The 17,069-nt window shown below is 37.5% G+C and overlaps 1 protein-coding gene across 3 annotated transcripts in view; it reads left to right on the top strand.

Annotated features, from left to right (window-relative positions):
- Positions 1-12,715, top strand: part of rhot1a (ras homolog family member T1a) — a 99,303-nt gene extending 86,588 nt beyond the window's left edge. The window contains exons 20-21 of one of the 3 annotated variants that reach the window (XM_060844712.1): positions 9,199-9,345; positions 11,528-12,715. In XM_060844712.1, coding sequence (XP_060700695.1) covers positions 9,199-9,345; positions 11,528-11,645 — 265 coding nt within the window. In that variant the 3' untranslated portion in view covers positions 11,646-12,715. The remainder of the gene's footprint in view (positions 1-9,198; positions 9,346-11,527) is intronic. The other 2 variants (XM_060844713.1, XM_060844714.1) reach the window with 2 other exon arrangements.
- Positions 12,716-17,069: the final 4,354 nt, after the last annotated feature.

Raw genomic sequence — 17,069 nt, 5'->3', positions numbered from 1 at the left:
GAATTTATTTAAAGGATTACTGAATGAAACACAAACAGCAGAGAACAGAATACCAAATAACCTATTCTATGTGAAAACCTAACAGACTATCCCAACATAATGATACTGTTCCAAATATTTGCAACAATCCCCAGAAACACCCCTTAGCTCAAAAGGAAAAGTCAAATACAGGTTCTTAAAGGATAGAAGTCAGACAGAGAGAGTGAGAGAGAGAGAGAGTACTAGCCTGGACCTGCTTCTTTGGGTCCAGCATCCTTTCTTTTCCCACTCCTGCTAAAACCAAACCAAACCAGAGTAAAGTTGAGCTGGAGAACTGGCTACACCCCTTTCATCGTACAAGTGTTTTGTTTCAACTTGAAAGCCTTCTGCCTGCGGCAGTCTCTGTTAGCTATTCTCAAACTGGCCCAAAAACCCTTCAACCCCAACACTTTTCGGAGTCTCTGTCGTTTATGACCTCGCCGAAAAAATAGCCAAGGATTGCATAACTTTGTTATAAAAAGCAGCTTCGTCACAGTAGGCGAGCCAATTCTGAATCCATGTGATCAAGTCATTGTGAATCCTTTGCATCTGGATCAGCCTACTGTGAGAGACCTTGTCAAACGCCTTAATAAAATCCATGCCTGCTGCATGGATTTTTACTCCTGAAAATGTCCAGCCTACTTCTAATTATTTTGAAAGAATGAGATACCTCAAAAGGTTGAACATCAGTGAAGTTAGTTGTTTCACATGTTACTGTACAATAGCAATGCAGGATGTTACCATCAAGCTAAAAGGGTGTTCTATTACACCAATGGATCATATGATATAAGAATTTCATTGCTGGTGTGATATCAGGTACGGAGGCTATACATTCTAGAGATTGATGGATTGTTACAAACATCATGTCCCTTTAAGTTGTTCAGAACAAGAAAGGTATTAACTGTATCCTATCAGCCTGTACCTGCAAAAGGATCCAGCACAATGATCAACATTAGATGCAATTTTTCAACTGGACATCATTTACTGGATAATCCTAAGTATGCAAAGAATATTCTTGACAATCAGTTGACAAATCAGTGTGGGAAAATTTGTGTTGTTGGAAACAACATTTACTAATACACAGGGCCCTGTTTTTTTGCAAAAAGAACAAACACATTGCAGATTCATTGGTCGGGGGACTTTCCGAAGATATCGGTCAACCTACCTGGTTTAAACTTTAAACAAAGCCTGACCGTTATGTTAATCAATATTGATCGGTGTGTTCTCCATGATTGCTTGAGGCACTATCAGCTCTCTACTGTCATGCAGTATAAATGTTGACTTTCCACTTGATCTCGAGCATCTGCAGACCTCATTTTTTATCCTTTCCACTTGAATTGATAGTCTTGCTAATTGTCCTGATGAGTTCAAAATAAAAAGCTTTGACAGAATGTGTCCTTTTTTCAGTGAGACATAGGTTATGTACTATCAAATGATTATTTGAGTAAAATTCCTCCATCCTTCCTTTTTTTTTAATTGCCAATTCTACAGCTTAAAACTTGAGTTGAGAGATGAGTCAGTATATTTTTCTGCTTGCCTAACATTTACGATTACTTATTGCTAGATTAATGTTAAAGTTGGTGTTTTAATACCATGCCTCCTAAAAGTTTTACAATAACTACTCAGTATATTATTGAAGCTGATCAAATGTATTACCGAATAATGAACATATAGTTTAAATTGACACAACTTTTATTGTTGTACATTCTTGTACATGTAATTTGGGCAAAGTGATGGTCCGCTGAAATGGAAGTTATTTGAAAACAGAAAGAGGTGCTAGTGATGGAGAAGCTGGTGCTTATTTGTCTAGCAATTCAGTTGGATACAGGAACTATATATAAAAGGCATATTTTCAAACCTAAACCATACACACTTGAAAAGATGTGCTGTCATTATTCATGTACCTAATCACTTTTTGCTCGTGAATATTTGCTGTGTATGTATGTGTCATTCATAAACTGACCACTGCCATCTAACAATCCTGCTCATAACTATGCTATGATCATGTTTTAAGTATACAATTCAGCGGCCCCCTATTCCTTCCTCTTCCTGTTGCCTGTCCCAAAGATTTTGGATGCTTTGGGGTGTAGAGACACCATTGGAGCATTGTAACTTATTGCCCAGAAGTTGCAAATGTAAAACAGAGGTACCATAACCTCCCCCTTCAGTGGATTTAATTAAAAGTTTATATAGGTTAATCAGTGAATAAGTGAAGTTATAATTTGGGTGGAACTTGGCACAGTTGTGATAATACATTTTCTTCAAGTTTAAAAAAATAAGATCTTGATAGTCAATACATCTTGTACTTGAATTGTGATTCAAGCTACTTATTCTCTTCTTTTTTCTCGTGCTCAAATTTAATCTCAAATCTGGCCAAAATGTGTTCCACTTGCAATCAATTAAGTTCATATCCACTGGTTGAGGCAATACTATAAGTTGCCCAGATGTGAAGAAATTTGTTTGAATACTACAATGTTTTTGCACCCACATCAGGAAATTCCTCTTGATTTTCACCAAGAAGGGATTTGTCCAACTGGTGAGCTGTGAAGCTAGAACCAATTTCGTAGAATGTTATACTTCCTACTACTTGCATATCTTATGGTCTCCATTATGTTTCATAATGATGCATCCTCCCTATAAGATACGCCTCAACACACCAAAGCTCCTTTAACTCACGTCTACCAAACCAGCAATCTCTACAACACAGAAGAACAAGGATCCCAGTGCACGGGGAGGCCAACACTTGCATGTTGTCTTCTAAGATTGAGACTTTATAAAGCTCTGGTTAGGCCCCATTTGGAGTACTGTGTCCAGTTTTGGTCCCCACACCTCAGGAAGGACATACTGGCACTGGAACGTGTCCAGCGGAGATTCACACGGATGATCCCTGGAATGGCAGGTCTAACATATGAGGAACGGCTGAGGATCCTGGGATTGTATTCGTCGGAGTTTAGAAGATTGAGGGGAGACTTAATAGAGACGTACAAGATAATATATGGCTTGGAAAGGGTGGACGCTAGGAAATTGTTTCCGTTAGGCGAGGAGACTAGGACCCATGGACATAGCCTTAGAATTAGAGGGGGTCAATTCAGAACAGAAATGCGGAGACATTTCTTCAGCCAGAGAGTGGTGGGCCTGTGGAATTCATTGCCACAGAGTGCAGTGGAGGCTGGGACGCTAAATGTCTTCAAGGCCGAGATTGATAGATTCTTGTTGTCTCGAGGAATTAAGGGCTACGGGGAGAACGCTGGTAAGTGGAGTTGAAATGCCCATCAGCCATGATTGAATGGCGGAGTGGACTCGATGGGCCGAATGGCCTTACTTCCACTCCTATGTCTTATGGTCTAAGACGCATACCATTACTGGTTTGTGGATCAAATATCCTGGAAACCCCCTGCTCCACTCCTCCACTCTAGTAGCACCAGGTGTATCTACATTAGATTGACTGCCAGGATTCAAAAAGCAACTCATTGCCATCTTTTCAGGGGCATGTAGAGCTGGGAAATAAATCTCAACTCTATCCAGTGACACTCACAACCTTTGGATACATTTTTTTAAAATCATATTTTACAGATTTAATTTTAAATAGTGAAATTATTTAAAAGATTCATATTGCCAATCAACTAAAACCTTTCATGATATAATTTTGAAAAATGTTTTGCGTTATGTTTATAACTACTGATCTCCTGAAACACAAATTCCTTGCAGTCAATGGATGTGTTTCAATACTTGCCTTCTGGATGTGAACTTAATTTCTACATAGTTTTCAAGTTACTGTTTATAACTTTATTTAAACGTTAGAATGGTGCCAATTAATCCTATTGAACTGAAGACCTACTTCCACTTTATACTCAATTTATAGCAGCAACTCCTAATTTCTTTCTTGTGATTCTGTGTAAGTCGGTCATGGTAGTGCATTGCAGGTTTTCACCATTGATCTTAGGCCCTTATTCTCATTCTTTCCCGATTTCGTACAGTAATTTGTATTGCAACAAAAAATTACATAATATATCCTGTTTGCTAATCTCTGGAGTAGAGCAGCAAATTATGACCAGGCCTGAAAAGCTACCTTGTATTTTTGGCATTTGAGTTAAGATGTCTGAGTCTGTCATGGGTAGTTATCTCTCGACAGTGAGATGCCCTCTTATTAATGCACATTTCTGCACAGTTCATGACACTTTTCATACCAACCTTTTGCTTAAAGGGCCTGTAATTAAAACTGCTGGTCCACTAAGGAATTTGTTCCTATCCAGGAAAATAGTGTGTAGCTTCCTAATCTTGTTCAGAGATCATGTACAACCACCTGGGCTTGCAGACTAATTGGTTTCATAATTTTTTTTTAAAATCCCTCCTTCAGGTTAGCTTGTGAGTTAAAGCGAACAAAAACAGTGGATATGCCGTGAATAAGGCTGTTATTGAAGAATCTTTAAACAAATGCAGGATTCTAGAGTATAACCAACTTGTTCAGGAACGCTAAAATTTTGATCAAGTGCTTCCCATAACAGACATCCTGCATCTTTAAGATATTCAGTTCACCATCCAACTGAAATTACTGAAAACTAGACAAGATTTTTTTGGGATGTGGGGGGAGGGGGGAAGAAAATGATTATTATGAAAATCCTGTAGGTCTGCAAGTGCAGACTCACTCTTAAGTTGGCTGACTTAACCAAATTGGATTAAATTACTATATATGAAAAATTACTATATAAAAAAAATTAATACTAATCTTTGCTTAGGCAACGATAGTTCCAATGCAATGTAGAAAGACTGAATATTTTAGTGAAGACTTGTCAATTTACATTGATGCAATGAACGGTGTCCTGAGTTTATTTGAAAATTACTTTACCTGTAGTTCAGTTGGTTGTATTGTTTGATTTCTGTCCACAATGCCTTTATTAACAGCTAGGGGTAGTAAGCTTTTTCCCTGCTCTGGATCTGTTTTGAGAGTTCAAACCTTCATGCTAGCAATAATAAAAGGGATCCATTCTGTCTTGCACATAAGGACACAGACAGACTATCTATTTCAATTTGGAAGGTGCGTGCTGGTAAATTAGTCTCTACTTAGCGATTTGACTTCCATCTATCTCTTCAGCCCTCCACACCTTAAGTCTGCCCTCCATAAAGGTATGATGTTGATGGAGCATAGAATCTTCTTCTGAAACAATTTTCTAGAATTATAAAGTCTGTGTAATATGCACTGATATATACCAAATTAAGTAAATTGGCACAAAATATATTAAACTGGAGAAAATAACTCATGGACTGAATCAGTGACAAAGATTGAATGCAAGTAACAGCACATCCTGGATTCAGTTCGTGCCCGGTGATGAGTTAACTGAATTCAGCCAGAGTGATGCAGAGTCACTGTGAATTTTCCAAATATCTACAGACTATAGAGAACAATATCTACCAGAGTTTACGCTCTGATCACTTAGATTAGATTCCATACAGTGTGGAAACAGGCCCTTTGGCCCAACAAGTCCACACCAACCCTATGAAGAGCAACCCACCCAAACCCATTGCCCTCCATTTACCCCTGACTAATGCACCTAACACTACGGGCAATTTAGCATGGCCAATTCACCGAATCCGCACATCTTTGGATTGTGGGAGGAAACCGGAGCACCCGGAAGAAACTCGCGCAGACACGGGGAGAACGTGCAAACTCCACACAGACAGTTGCCTGAGGTGGGGATTGAACCCAGGTCCCTGGTGCTGTGAGGCAGCAGTGCTAACCAATTAGCCACTGTTCCGGCCCTTAACAGAAATGCTTGCTTTTGAATATCAAAAATACGACAATGATTGTAAATTATTTTCATCCTATTTGGATGGAAAGATTTATGTATCATTTCAGTTCCATGTAGATACTCAATAACTTCACTAGGATTTTTATTTAATAAACACTTACCCTGCAGAATAAACACTTCTCAAATAATGCTTCATATTAATAGCTAGCTTGAGTTTTTGAAGTGAGAATTCGTTTTAGTTTTTCAATGTCCCTGATCAAATTTCTTATTGAAAACCAAGGTTAAGTTTTCAAAATTCCCAATCTTTCCTTACATATTTTTGCTGAACTCTAACTTTTATTTCATAAAGACACTGATTGCTTAATATGGTGGAATGGACAGGTGTTGCAAAAAATAAATTATCTCATCATTTGAATGGGCTGTTAGAATGACAGGCAGAATCTTAATTTGGAAGTTAGTTTAGATTTAAAACTTCTTTTGAATAAGGAATTGTTATCAGAATTCTAATTGTAATTTTTGATTTCTGGGTGAATGTGAATAGTTTGCCTTATACTGTGCATTGTGTTCTGCCGTCATACGTGTCAAAATTTTAGACATTCCCAACCCAGTGTACCCTTACCATTTCTTAAGTCACAAAGCTTGATGGTTTGAACTACTGCTATTGCATTTCCTGTTGTGAAGCCAATGAGTCATTGTTGCATGCACCTGTGAAGACAAATTGTGGATAATTTAGTGTGTCATAACATGTACTTTTTCTTTTCTAATTTTCTATTTTTTGGGTGTTTGTTTATATTTTGTCTGCCTGCTTGCACTGTTTCTATTCCACTTGCACCATGTCACTTTATTGTTACATCATGTCTGTTTACTTATCCTTCCTTACCCCATCTCTGATGTGAGAATAATTTGACTTTATTCTTGGGGATGGAAAAAAAAATCATCTGCTTTGGATTGTGATATTGATATTTATGCCCAGCTATAGCTTTTGGTTTATTACTCTCACTCCTCCCTTCAGCAGGATTTCACTTTGGTATTTGAGTAATGCTGATGACTTGCAGGTTTTTCGTACAACAAATATTTAGAGATTTTACTTCAAAATGTGTCATTATTAATCTGATGGCATGAAAATACACCAAGATCCATTTTGGAAGGACTAGTTGTTTCATTGCCAATGCAGCCATTCAGCTTTTTTTTTAAAGTCAGCATATTATAGTGTTTATGGAAAACAAATACTGCAATATCTTAATCTCATAAATAATTTTTGATTCAAATTGGATTTCCATACAAGCACCCCTTCATGCTCAACAGTCATTTCAATCAACACGTTTCAATATGCACTAGAAAACCTAGTGTCGCAACAGTGTGTGAAGAGATTTTGTTTTTCCAGTTTCCTTTCCATGTATGCCCGCACAGTCATCAACGCTATATTGACTTGTGCCAAAAGTGTTGTAGCTTTTGTCATTTTGCGAAAACTTTGAATAAAAGTGACTGTTGAGACTGATATTTGGGCTTGGATGTCCTAGTTGAGACCTCAAGTGTTGTAACAACTCCTTCGTCATCTGTTGGCCATGTTGCATGTAACTGCTCTTGAAATGAAATGTGGGTGTAACAATTATGTACCTTAAGTGCATAACTGTTGACTGTAAATTTTATCGCCCTTATCTTAGAACACATGCTTACTGTGAATACATTCTTTACCGAAGCCGTTTATTAGATAGACTGAGTCTCACATTCACAATTGCATTTCTTCTTCTTGCTGCTCTGCCTTCAGGTGGCCAGTTTTCTGTGAATGTGTATGTTGCTGCTATTCACATCGTGGTCTACTGGTGTTTGAAGTCCACTGCACCATAACTGAGCCATAACCAGGAATCTTGCTAACCCCAAGATATCTCTGAATTATACTGACGTTTCCTAACTCTCGTTAACTAGGCTTGAGCATGCTCAGTTTGAAAGTAACTGCAGCCACTTGTCACTAACAGGCCATTGTATTCATGTAAGTCTCTGTTTGTATTGGTCAATTTGATATGGACATCAGAACAAAGAATACTTGTAATTGAAATAGTAGGTGGCTGAAAACTTGGAACTGAATTATCTTATAAATAATCTTGGCCATCCTGATAAAGGGGCAGTCCTGTTAAACTGCAAATCATATGAATTTAATGATGTAATTTAAAGTTTATACCCTAACTTTTGGAAATGGAGCAAAATCTAGGAGTTTTAATTAAAGTAATATCCTTACTTTGCTATTTCCTACAGAAAGATCTTTCTTCATTAAAAGTTCTCCACAGTTTTTTTTTATTAATGGCAAATCTTTGCCTAATCCTATAGCTGGTCTGTCTCATTGCTGTTAAACTACTCCATAACGCTGCATTTTATTTTTTACCCACATACATTGTTAAACAGAACCAGCATCAACAATTAGTTTTATTGAGTAATTTTTATTTGACTCCAGAAAAGTGAGAGTCAGGATTTAAATTTAAATCTTCTTTTTAGTTTATTAGTTCTGCTGTTCAGAATATATTCTTCTTGTATGTCCCTCAGCAAAATTCCTTTCCTAATATGCTGTATTGATATCTCATCCCTTGTGTTCCTGCCTAGCTAATGCTAGTTTCTCTTGACCAAGAAAGGTAATTTCAGTTTCCTTTAGGATTTTATGAGCCAACAGTTTACCAATTTCCTTCTTATGCTAATTGTAACCATTTTTGATTGTTCCCTTTCGAGTGTCTGCTGTTTTTAATCTCATTGTTCCATCAGAATAACTACTACCCTATTTCCCCACTTTATTTTTCAATTACTAACTTCTTAATTCGCCTGGAAATTCAGAACTACCCAATAACTTAAAAGCATATTGATTATGCAATCAGGGATCTTTTTCTACTCAAAGGAAGTAACATCTCCTTAATTATAGTTTCTCCATTCTTAGTGAAATTTTACTATTGCTGCCTGAATTCTGATATTTTGCTTCTAAATCGACCTTTGTACGTCTCCCATTCCGTTTTCCAAAACTCTTAAGTATTTGAAATTAAAGGAATGTCTTGAGAAGATAAAGATTTGTATATTGTGATTAAGGATTCAAGTACTCTTGTTAATAAAGCTGAATTGATACAGGGCTGCTCCTTGAATTAAATCAGTAGTAAAAATCACATTGTTTGCTCAATGTAAATACTGGCAGCATCTCAGGAATAGAGAATTCGACGTTTCGAGCATAAGCCCTTCATCCTGATGAAGGGCTTATGCTCGAAACGTCGAATTCTCTATTCCTGAGATGCTGCCTGGCCTGCTGTGCTTTGACCAGCAACACATTTTCAGCTGTGATCTCCAGCATCTGCAGACCTCATTTTTTACTCAATGTAAATACTGTTCGGTTGACATGCGTCCTGTTTTGTACCATATTATGAACTGCATACTTGTATGCATATGTGTATATATACATAAGGTTAAAAGACCGAGTAGAGGAGGTGGGTGCTATGCTGTTGGCGAATGATGAAGGCAGTCTCGTTCATCAAGTACACGCCGTAAGCTTTGTTGAAGATTCTATCTTCATGGAGTCTTCTGGTGCTCGCAGTTTGCAGAATGAAGACAGGTAACTGTACACAGAATAGATTCTCCTCATCTGGACTATGGTTGTCATTTGAATACAATTCCTGATTGGAAGAGTAATGTTGATGAACGTATCTTTCATATTCTAGCAAAGTTTTTTAAGTTAGTTGCTGATTTTCTGATTTACATTGACTTTATTACAATATACTCTGAGTTTTCATTCCTTAAATTCTTCTTTTTTGTTTCCATGTGCATCAAATTCAAAATATAGCAACTGAATATGTCAAGTTAAAGTCATATGGCAAGGAGACCTGGAAATTCTTACTTCTTAATATCTGTAGGACATAAATTGAAACTAAAAAGAACAAGTTGCAATGAACTAATGTGGCAATCTTAGCTTTGGAAGAATACTGTTACATATGTTTGTGACCTAATGTGAAACTGTTGCATTCAGAGCAATATATATACACACTCTAGAAAGGCTGCACAGCTACTTTAAGCTAGTGCGATTCAATGTAGAGTATCTTTGTTCTGTAGTTATTGTAAGTGTTGGAATGTTGAGCATGGCAGAATCTGCATTCCTCTGATCATGTGTGATGTAGACAGACATCGTGTGCCAGCAAATAATTGATCAACTTTTAAGTATTTAAGTATTATCTATTTTGCAATCTCTGAGTATAACTAACTTAGAATGATGAAGGGCTCTCACCCGAAACAACGGTTCTCCTGCTCCTTGGATGCTGCCTGACCAGCTGTGCTTTTCCAGCACCACACTTTCAATTCTGATCTCCATAATCTGCAGTCCTCACTTTCTCCTATATATTTCGTAGACCTTGTTTTTAATTACATCAAAGAAAACCTTAACTTTTGTAAGTCCAGTTATACACTGTTAGCTGTTGTACTGTGCTGTTTGATTTTTTTTTCCCTGAATTATTACTGCAATTCCAACTCTTGTCCTCCATTAAGGATATTGTCTGCAAATTAAAAGAACAATCATAGGTGATCTGAGTTGTGCTTTGTACAAATTCAAGCACCTGCACATAAAGTGTGAACTTAAATCATATTTGTTCCCTATGTACTACGAAGTTATGGATAATGATAGTGGTGAGGAGTTAAAGCAGCATATTTTTATCAAATACAACTAATGGTTAGAAAAGCAGGAATTATTCATAAACTACATTGCTCAAATGTTTTCTTTATTCTGATTGAGCCAGGACTGTTCAAATTGATCGATTTATGTTTTCATGGATCAAATGGCTGTTATGTTGGCAGATGTTACCCATTGTGAGTTTTCCTTCAATCAGTGAAAATACAAGGGAAGAAACAAAATAAGAAAGGAAACAAATGACAGATTTAGTATCAAATTTTTAAACTTTAAAAGCTGTTGAGATGTTTGTTACATGCAGCAGGTCAACTTAGTTTGCTAAGTTTTTATTACATCAAGATTGTACCTTGTGTGTTCCTGAATTCAGATAATGAATACTGAGATACACAAACTTCGAAAACATAGAACATTCTGGTCACAGCAGCACTCTTGGCACTTATAAAATCAGTTACATTTTGCCACTAATAGTATTTACTGTAAATTCTAACCTGTCCTTCCCTGCAAAATTGTTTATTCACACTATATTCCCATTACTATGTTTATTTAGTCTTACCTGTAACTATTGTTTTACTAACTTATCCTGTGTTTAACCCTCTTACTGACTTGCATTCTGTGGAACAGGCAAGATAAAGTTTTGAAAAATTGGTATTTAAAGATTTTTAATGCATATAGTGATAGATAATTGTTACAGCATGTTTATTACAAAGAAACTGCCATATCTGGTATAAGCAACCAAGATGCGGATATTAAACCTGATTAATAACACTGCTGCTTTAACTAATTTGCTAAGCTGTCGTACTGTGAGGAGTCTGGCTCAGTACTTAATTGAGCATGCTCAGTAACTACCTATTGTGTTACATATTACACTGTAGACACATTTAACTGTTTTAGTCCACACCCTAAATCTTTTCAAGTGCTCAAAGCATGTCTGCCATACTCACGTCACTGCTTAATTTTATTCTCGTCTGTTGTGTGTTTAATTTTCAATCAACCAATTCTACCAAACATTGTCCAGTCCATATTATTTTTCTAAATATAGCTAAAACTTACTGACCCTTAATTCTGTTGCACTGTTGCTATAAAATTTCAACTCACTTACTGTAAATGTTTTTTTTTGTAGACACACAGCACAGGCTGACCTGAAGACCTCAACCTTCTGGCTTCGAGCAAGTCTTGGAGCGACAGTGTTTGCTGTCCTAGGATTTGCTGTGTACAAAGCATTACTGAAGCAACGGTGATCAGAATGGGTGTATCATTCGTTCATGATATGTTTTATATACGGTTTCAAGAGGCTGCAATGAATATTGTGTTTTTATTTTAATATGCAAACTTATTTCTTCAACGGGTAGCGTGCAAGAAAACAAAGATGTTTAAAGGTCAAGCTGGTTAGTAGCTCCCATGTCATCTGAAAGGACAGTGCAGATCTGTAATGACTCTGTTGTAATTTCAGAGCCTGTTTCTGTTTGCCATAGGTACCGGTAATGTTATCTGTAAAGGTTCTGTACAATGAGAAGCTGCCAATGTCAGACAACCCAAAAGAGACATAATTATGTAAATAATGTAAATATTTGCACAATCAGCAGAATGACATTGTTGCCCTGGGATTCCTGATACAGTTAGGAAATCTAGGTTTATCGTGCAGCAGTTTACCTGTTGGAATGATTGTTTCATGTGGATATTTAGAAGTTTATCCTCCATTCAGACTTGCCTGGTATTTAAAACATTTGTAGGTGTTTATTTATTGTTTAAGTAATATTTTAATCTCAAAAGAAGCAAATCTGCACAAAATGAAACCACCAAGAAGAGATTTATCTCTCAGGGTATCAGAGTACACAATAGCAATTTTTATTTAAATCTCACAGAATAACATTTCTATATGTATCCCTAAACTAATTGTGTATCAGTGGAAATGGACATTTTATTACTTGTCTCTTCCTTTCCCCTATAATCTTCCCTCTGCCCACAGTATTTTTTTTTCCAAGCCAGGCAAGAAGACAAAAGTTGTTTTTTGCGGCCTTTGAAGGATGCAAATCTTCCAAATCCCCATGATCTTGCACTCAAAAGTAAATAGCATTAGAGACTTCTTCCTCTTACAATCTGAACTGTGTTGCAATGCAAAACAGTACAGTTATTGCTTTGTTAGTGTGTAGTAGTTGCGTGATTCACAGTACAGTTAACTCTAAAATACCACCGAGCATCCTTACAATTTTCTCTTACAATGAATTTGCATTCTTCCTGCAATTTGAACCAATAACTGTTGCATCACATTGTTTTTCATCCTTGACTTTTTCAAACAATTTCAATAAATATCTACATACTATATCATGTGTCCTTGCAGTTAATTTCTTTGTTTTCAAAAATCTTTATTTCTTTTAAGACATCAGGAATTTTTTAATATAATCGAATGCTTGATTTAAGGTTTGGGGATTGGTTGGTGCAACGAATTGGAATACTATGCTTTTTGGCACTATAGTTCAATTCTATTGCTAGATGGTGGAATTAGTGTATTCTCTCAGCCCGTAAAATGACAACAGAATAGATTCAAGTATCCTTGACCCATTTCTTGAAAGTTGTGGAATGCTGTACAAACAGTAAGCAAGCACAAAGCTATCAGCTCAAGACAGAATGAGCTTAGGGGTTTGGCCAGTGAGGGAGGAGGTACTATTTTGCTTTTTCACATAAAAGGAGTGAGTCAAGAGAGGGTTATTTGGGAGCAGGACAAGAGAGCATTAATTATCTGTGAAGTTAGGTGAGTGGTTGGTGAGTTTTTAATTTTTCTTTTTCCTCTTGAACTGGGGCCAGTTGTTTAAACTGGTATTGGGAAATATAAGTATTGCATTACATTTATAGCTTTCTTAAACCACTAGATATAACAGATCAATGAACAATATTTCTAAACTTGAATAAGTTAAATAAAATACAATAATGGTGGCAGGGTAGATGATATGTTGCAGTTATAGCATGTGGGGGCCAGTGTACACCTGAGATCCACAAGTGAGATTTGATCTTTTGACACTGCAATCTGTCAGGGAGAGGACAAAATACCTGGTTACTTTGTTCTGAGGATTTATTACAAAGGATGTATTACAGAGCATTTAGAAACACAATTTAATCAAGCAGAGTCTGCATAGCCTATGAGGAGGGGAATTATGCCTGTCAAATTTATTGGCATTCTTTGAGGAGATAACAAGCAGAGTAGATAAAAAGGAAAGCAGTAAATCTAATATATTTGAATTTCTGCAAGTTATTAGATAAGGTCCCAAACATTCTTCTACTTAACAGCCTGTGGTGTTTGAGGTAGTATGGACAGAGTATTGGCTAACTAATAGAAGACAAAGTTGGGATGAGGGATGTATTTTCAGAATAGCAACCCACTGTAGTTAGTGAAGTACAAGAGGGATCAGTGCTGGGGCCACAATTATTTAAATTATGTATTGGCTTGGATGAGGAATGTATAAGTACAATTGCCAAGTTTGCAGCTGGCATACAAATAGATGGGAAGGCAAGTGGTGAAAATGACACACATTCAGTCTGCGGAGGGATTTGGGCAAATTATATCAGTGGACAAAATTCGCCAGATGGAATGTACTATGGGAGGAAAGATGAGGCTACGCACTTTGGCAGGCAGCCCCAACAGCAACTGAAGCTGGTCGAGGGTTAGCAGATGGAGTTTAGATAAATGAGGTGCTGCATTTTGGAAAAGCAAGTCAGAGCAGGACTTGTACACTTAACACAGGGAGTGTTGCTGAATAAAGAGACCTTGGAGTGCAGGTTGATAGTTCATTGAAAGTGAAGTTGCAGGTAAGCAGGATAATGAAGAAGAGTGTGTTGGGATGTCCTATTGTGGCTATACTTCGTTAGGCTATTATTGAAATACTGCATTCGATTCTGGTTGCCCTACTATTGGAAAAATGTTGATAAACTTGAAAGGACTCAGAAAAGATTTACAAGGATGTTGCTAGCGTTGGACGTTTTGAGCTATAGGGAGAGGCTGAATAGACTGGAACTATTTCCCATCGAGTATCAGAAGCTGAGGGATGACCTCAGAAGTTTATAAAATCATGATGGGCCTGGGTAGGGTAAGTAGCCAAGGTCTTTTTCCCAGGGAATTGAATTCCAAAACTGGAGGGCTTAGGTTTAAGGTGAGGGGAAAAGATTTAAAGGGATCTAAGGGGCAACTTTTTCAAGCAGAGAGTGATGCATGTGTGGAATGAACTGCCAGAGGAAGTGATGGAAGCTGGTACACTTACTCTACTCAAAAGGCATTTGGATGAGTACGTGAATAGGAAGGGTTTAAGAGGGATATGGGCCAGGTGCTGGCAAATGGGACTAGATTAATTTAGGATATCTCGTTGGCATGGATGAGTTGGACCAAAGAGTCTGTTTCTGTGCAGTACATCTCTATGACTCTGTCTCATGAAAACAAAAAAAAATCTTTAAAAATGGCAACCAGTTAGCATTACACATTCAATAAGTTCCACAGCAGGACCACATTTTACACAAGTCTGTAGGTAGCGCATAACTCTGCCCTTTATAAAACTTCTTTAACGTATTGTTTTCTAGGAATAGATTTCAAATAATATAGTTGGAGAACTAAATTCCATCAATATAGTTTTTTAAGTCAACATGTTCTCTGATAAAGGATTGTAGTCTATGTAATAACAGTTTCTTCCGCATTGTTGTCTGTTTTTAAATTGTTAAATACTTTTGCTGACAGTTGGCCAGTTTTCCTTAAATAACTGACTGGCTGTTTGATCCCCATCTCAACATCCTGCAGTAAAATACCCCCACACTGTCACTGGTATCAATAGCCAGTTTGAATAGCTTCTCATAGTTACACACAGCTAAAACCACATGGTAGTTAGCATAACTTTCAGGTTTTCAGAAAACTTTGGCACTCTTCTGTCCATTCAAATTGTCTGCTTTTTATCAATAAACCTGTTAAAAGTGCAACAACTCAGCTAAAGTTTGAAACAAACATGATAAAAAATCCATTTATACCAACATAAGGCAAAATTTGCTGTCTCAAAATGTATAATAGCCTGTATTTTCACCGCTGTAGATGCTCCTTGGTCTTGTCCCTCAGCATTGCTCAAATAAACTACCTTGCATTGGTAAATTCACTCTTAGCTAGATTTATAAACGGACTGGCTTTTTGTAGCCAACCAAACAGTTCAGTTAATTGCTATAAATGTTCTTCCCAGATTTGCCTAAAAGCAGCCAAATACCGGTGTTAACAATTACATAATCCTTCAGTTACTTTATTAGTTAATCATTGGAATGTGACTGATGCATTTTTCATTCCAAATTACATAACTTTGTACCAATGAAGGCAATCAAAGAAAAGTTGAATTTCTTCTGGTCTATTAGTCAATGGAACTTGCCAATATACTTTTAACAAGTCGATCTTTGAGACAAGTGGTGCATGTCCAATTTGTTCTATATAATCATTTCTGTTTGGGATATAGGTCCACTTTTATTACCACATAAATTTTACCCTTTGACTGCCCTTATCCAAATAATTACAGAAACCAATCACAATGGATTTATAGATCATTCAGCTGTGAAATAGAATTCCAAAGAATGGGTGTGATTAAAAAACTTCATCTATCATGATGTTAAGTGAATGGGTGGAATTCAGACCTCATTTTGTGTCAATGACCAGGTCATCAGTGACAATACATGAGGACAAACCTCAAACAGATCGTTGTTCGTAGCAAGCTGCCCGGCTCTCAGGACAACTCAGGACAACCCTGTCACGGTAGGCGCTGCAAGACATGTCAGAGTGTGGACATAGATACCACCATTACACATGGGGACACCTCCCACCTTGTACATGGCAGGTACTCACGTGACTCAGCCAACATTGTCTATCTTATACATTGCAGGCAAGGATGCCCGGAGGCATGGTACATTGGGGAAACCCAGCAAAGGCTATGATAACGGATGAATGGGCACCGCTAAACAATCAACAAACAGGAGGGTTCCCTCCCAGTTGGGGAACACTTCAGTGGTCCAGGACATTCAGCCTCGGACCTTCGGGTGACCACCCTCCAAGGTGGACTTCGGGACAGGCAGCAGAGAAAAGTGGCCGAGCAGAGGCTGATAGCTAAGTTCGGTACCCATAGAGAGGGCCTCAACCGGGACCTTTGGGTTCATGTCACATTACAGGTGACCACCATTGCACTATACACACACACACAGGCACTCCTATACACATGGGCACCCACACACACCCTTACAGACACACACACTCCCACACTCACACATGCACCCCCTCACAGACTTAAGACATTCTGCACTCACTACACACACACATACACATACACTTTCTCATACTCACAACCCCCAACCCAGACAGACAAAGACCCACATGCACACATATATTTTGTGGGGTGAATTTGTACTTGCAGAGTTACATTGTACTTTGCTCAAAAAACTGCATGCATTCGTGTGGAACTCTGAGCTGACAAACTGCATGAATTTATGTAAAACTCCATTATCTCACTTTTTAGATTAGAATCAATCTAAACATCATGGCATAGACAGAGATCAAAGGGGGCCAACACCTTCAACATATTGCCTAGCTATTACCATTGTTAACAGCTAACCCGAGAATGCAACATTTTTTTAAAAAGGTTTTGTGATTTACACATGAGAAA

Source organism: Hemiscyllium ocellatum, chromosome 25, assembly GCF_020745735.1.
Source record: "Hemiscyllium ocellatum isolate sHemOce1 chromosome 25, sHemOce1.pat.X.cur, whole genome shotgun sequence".
Classification (NCBI taxonomy): Eukaryota; Metazoa; Chordata; class Chondrichthyes; order Orectolobiformes; family Hemiscylliidae; genus Hemiscyllium; species Hemiscyllium ocellatum.
This window is presented reverse-complemented; position numbering and strand designations above follow the sequence as displayed.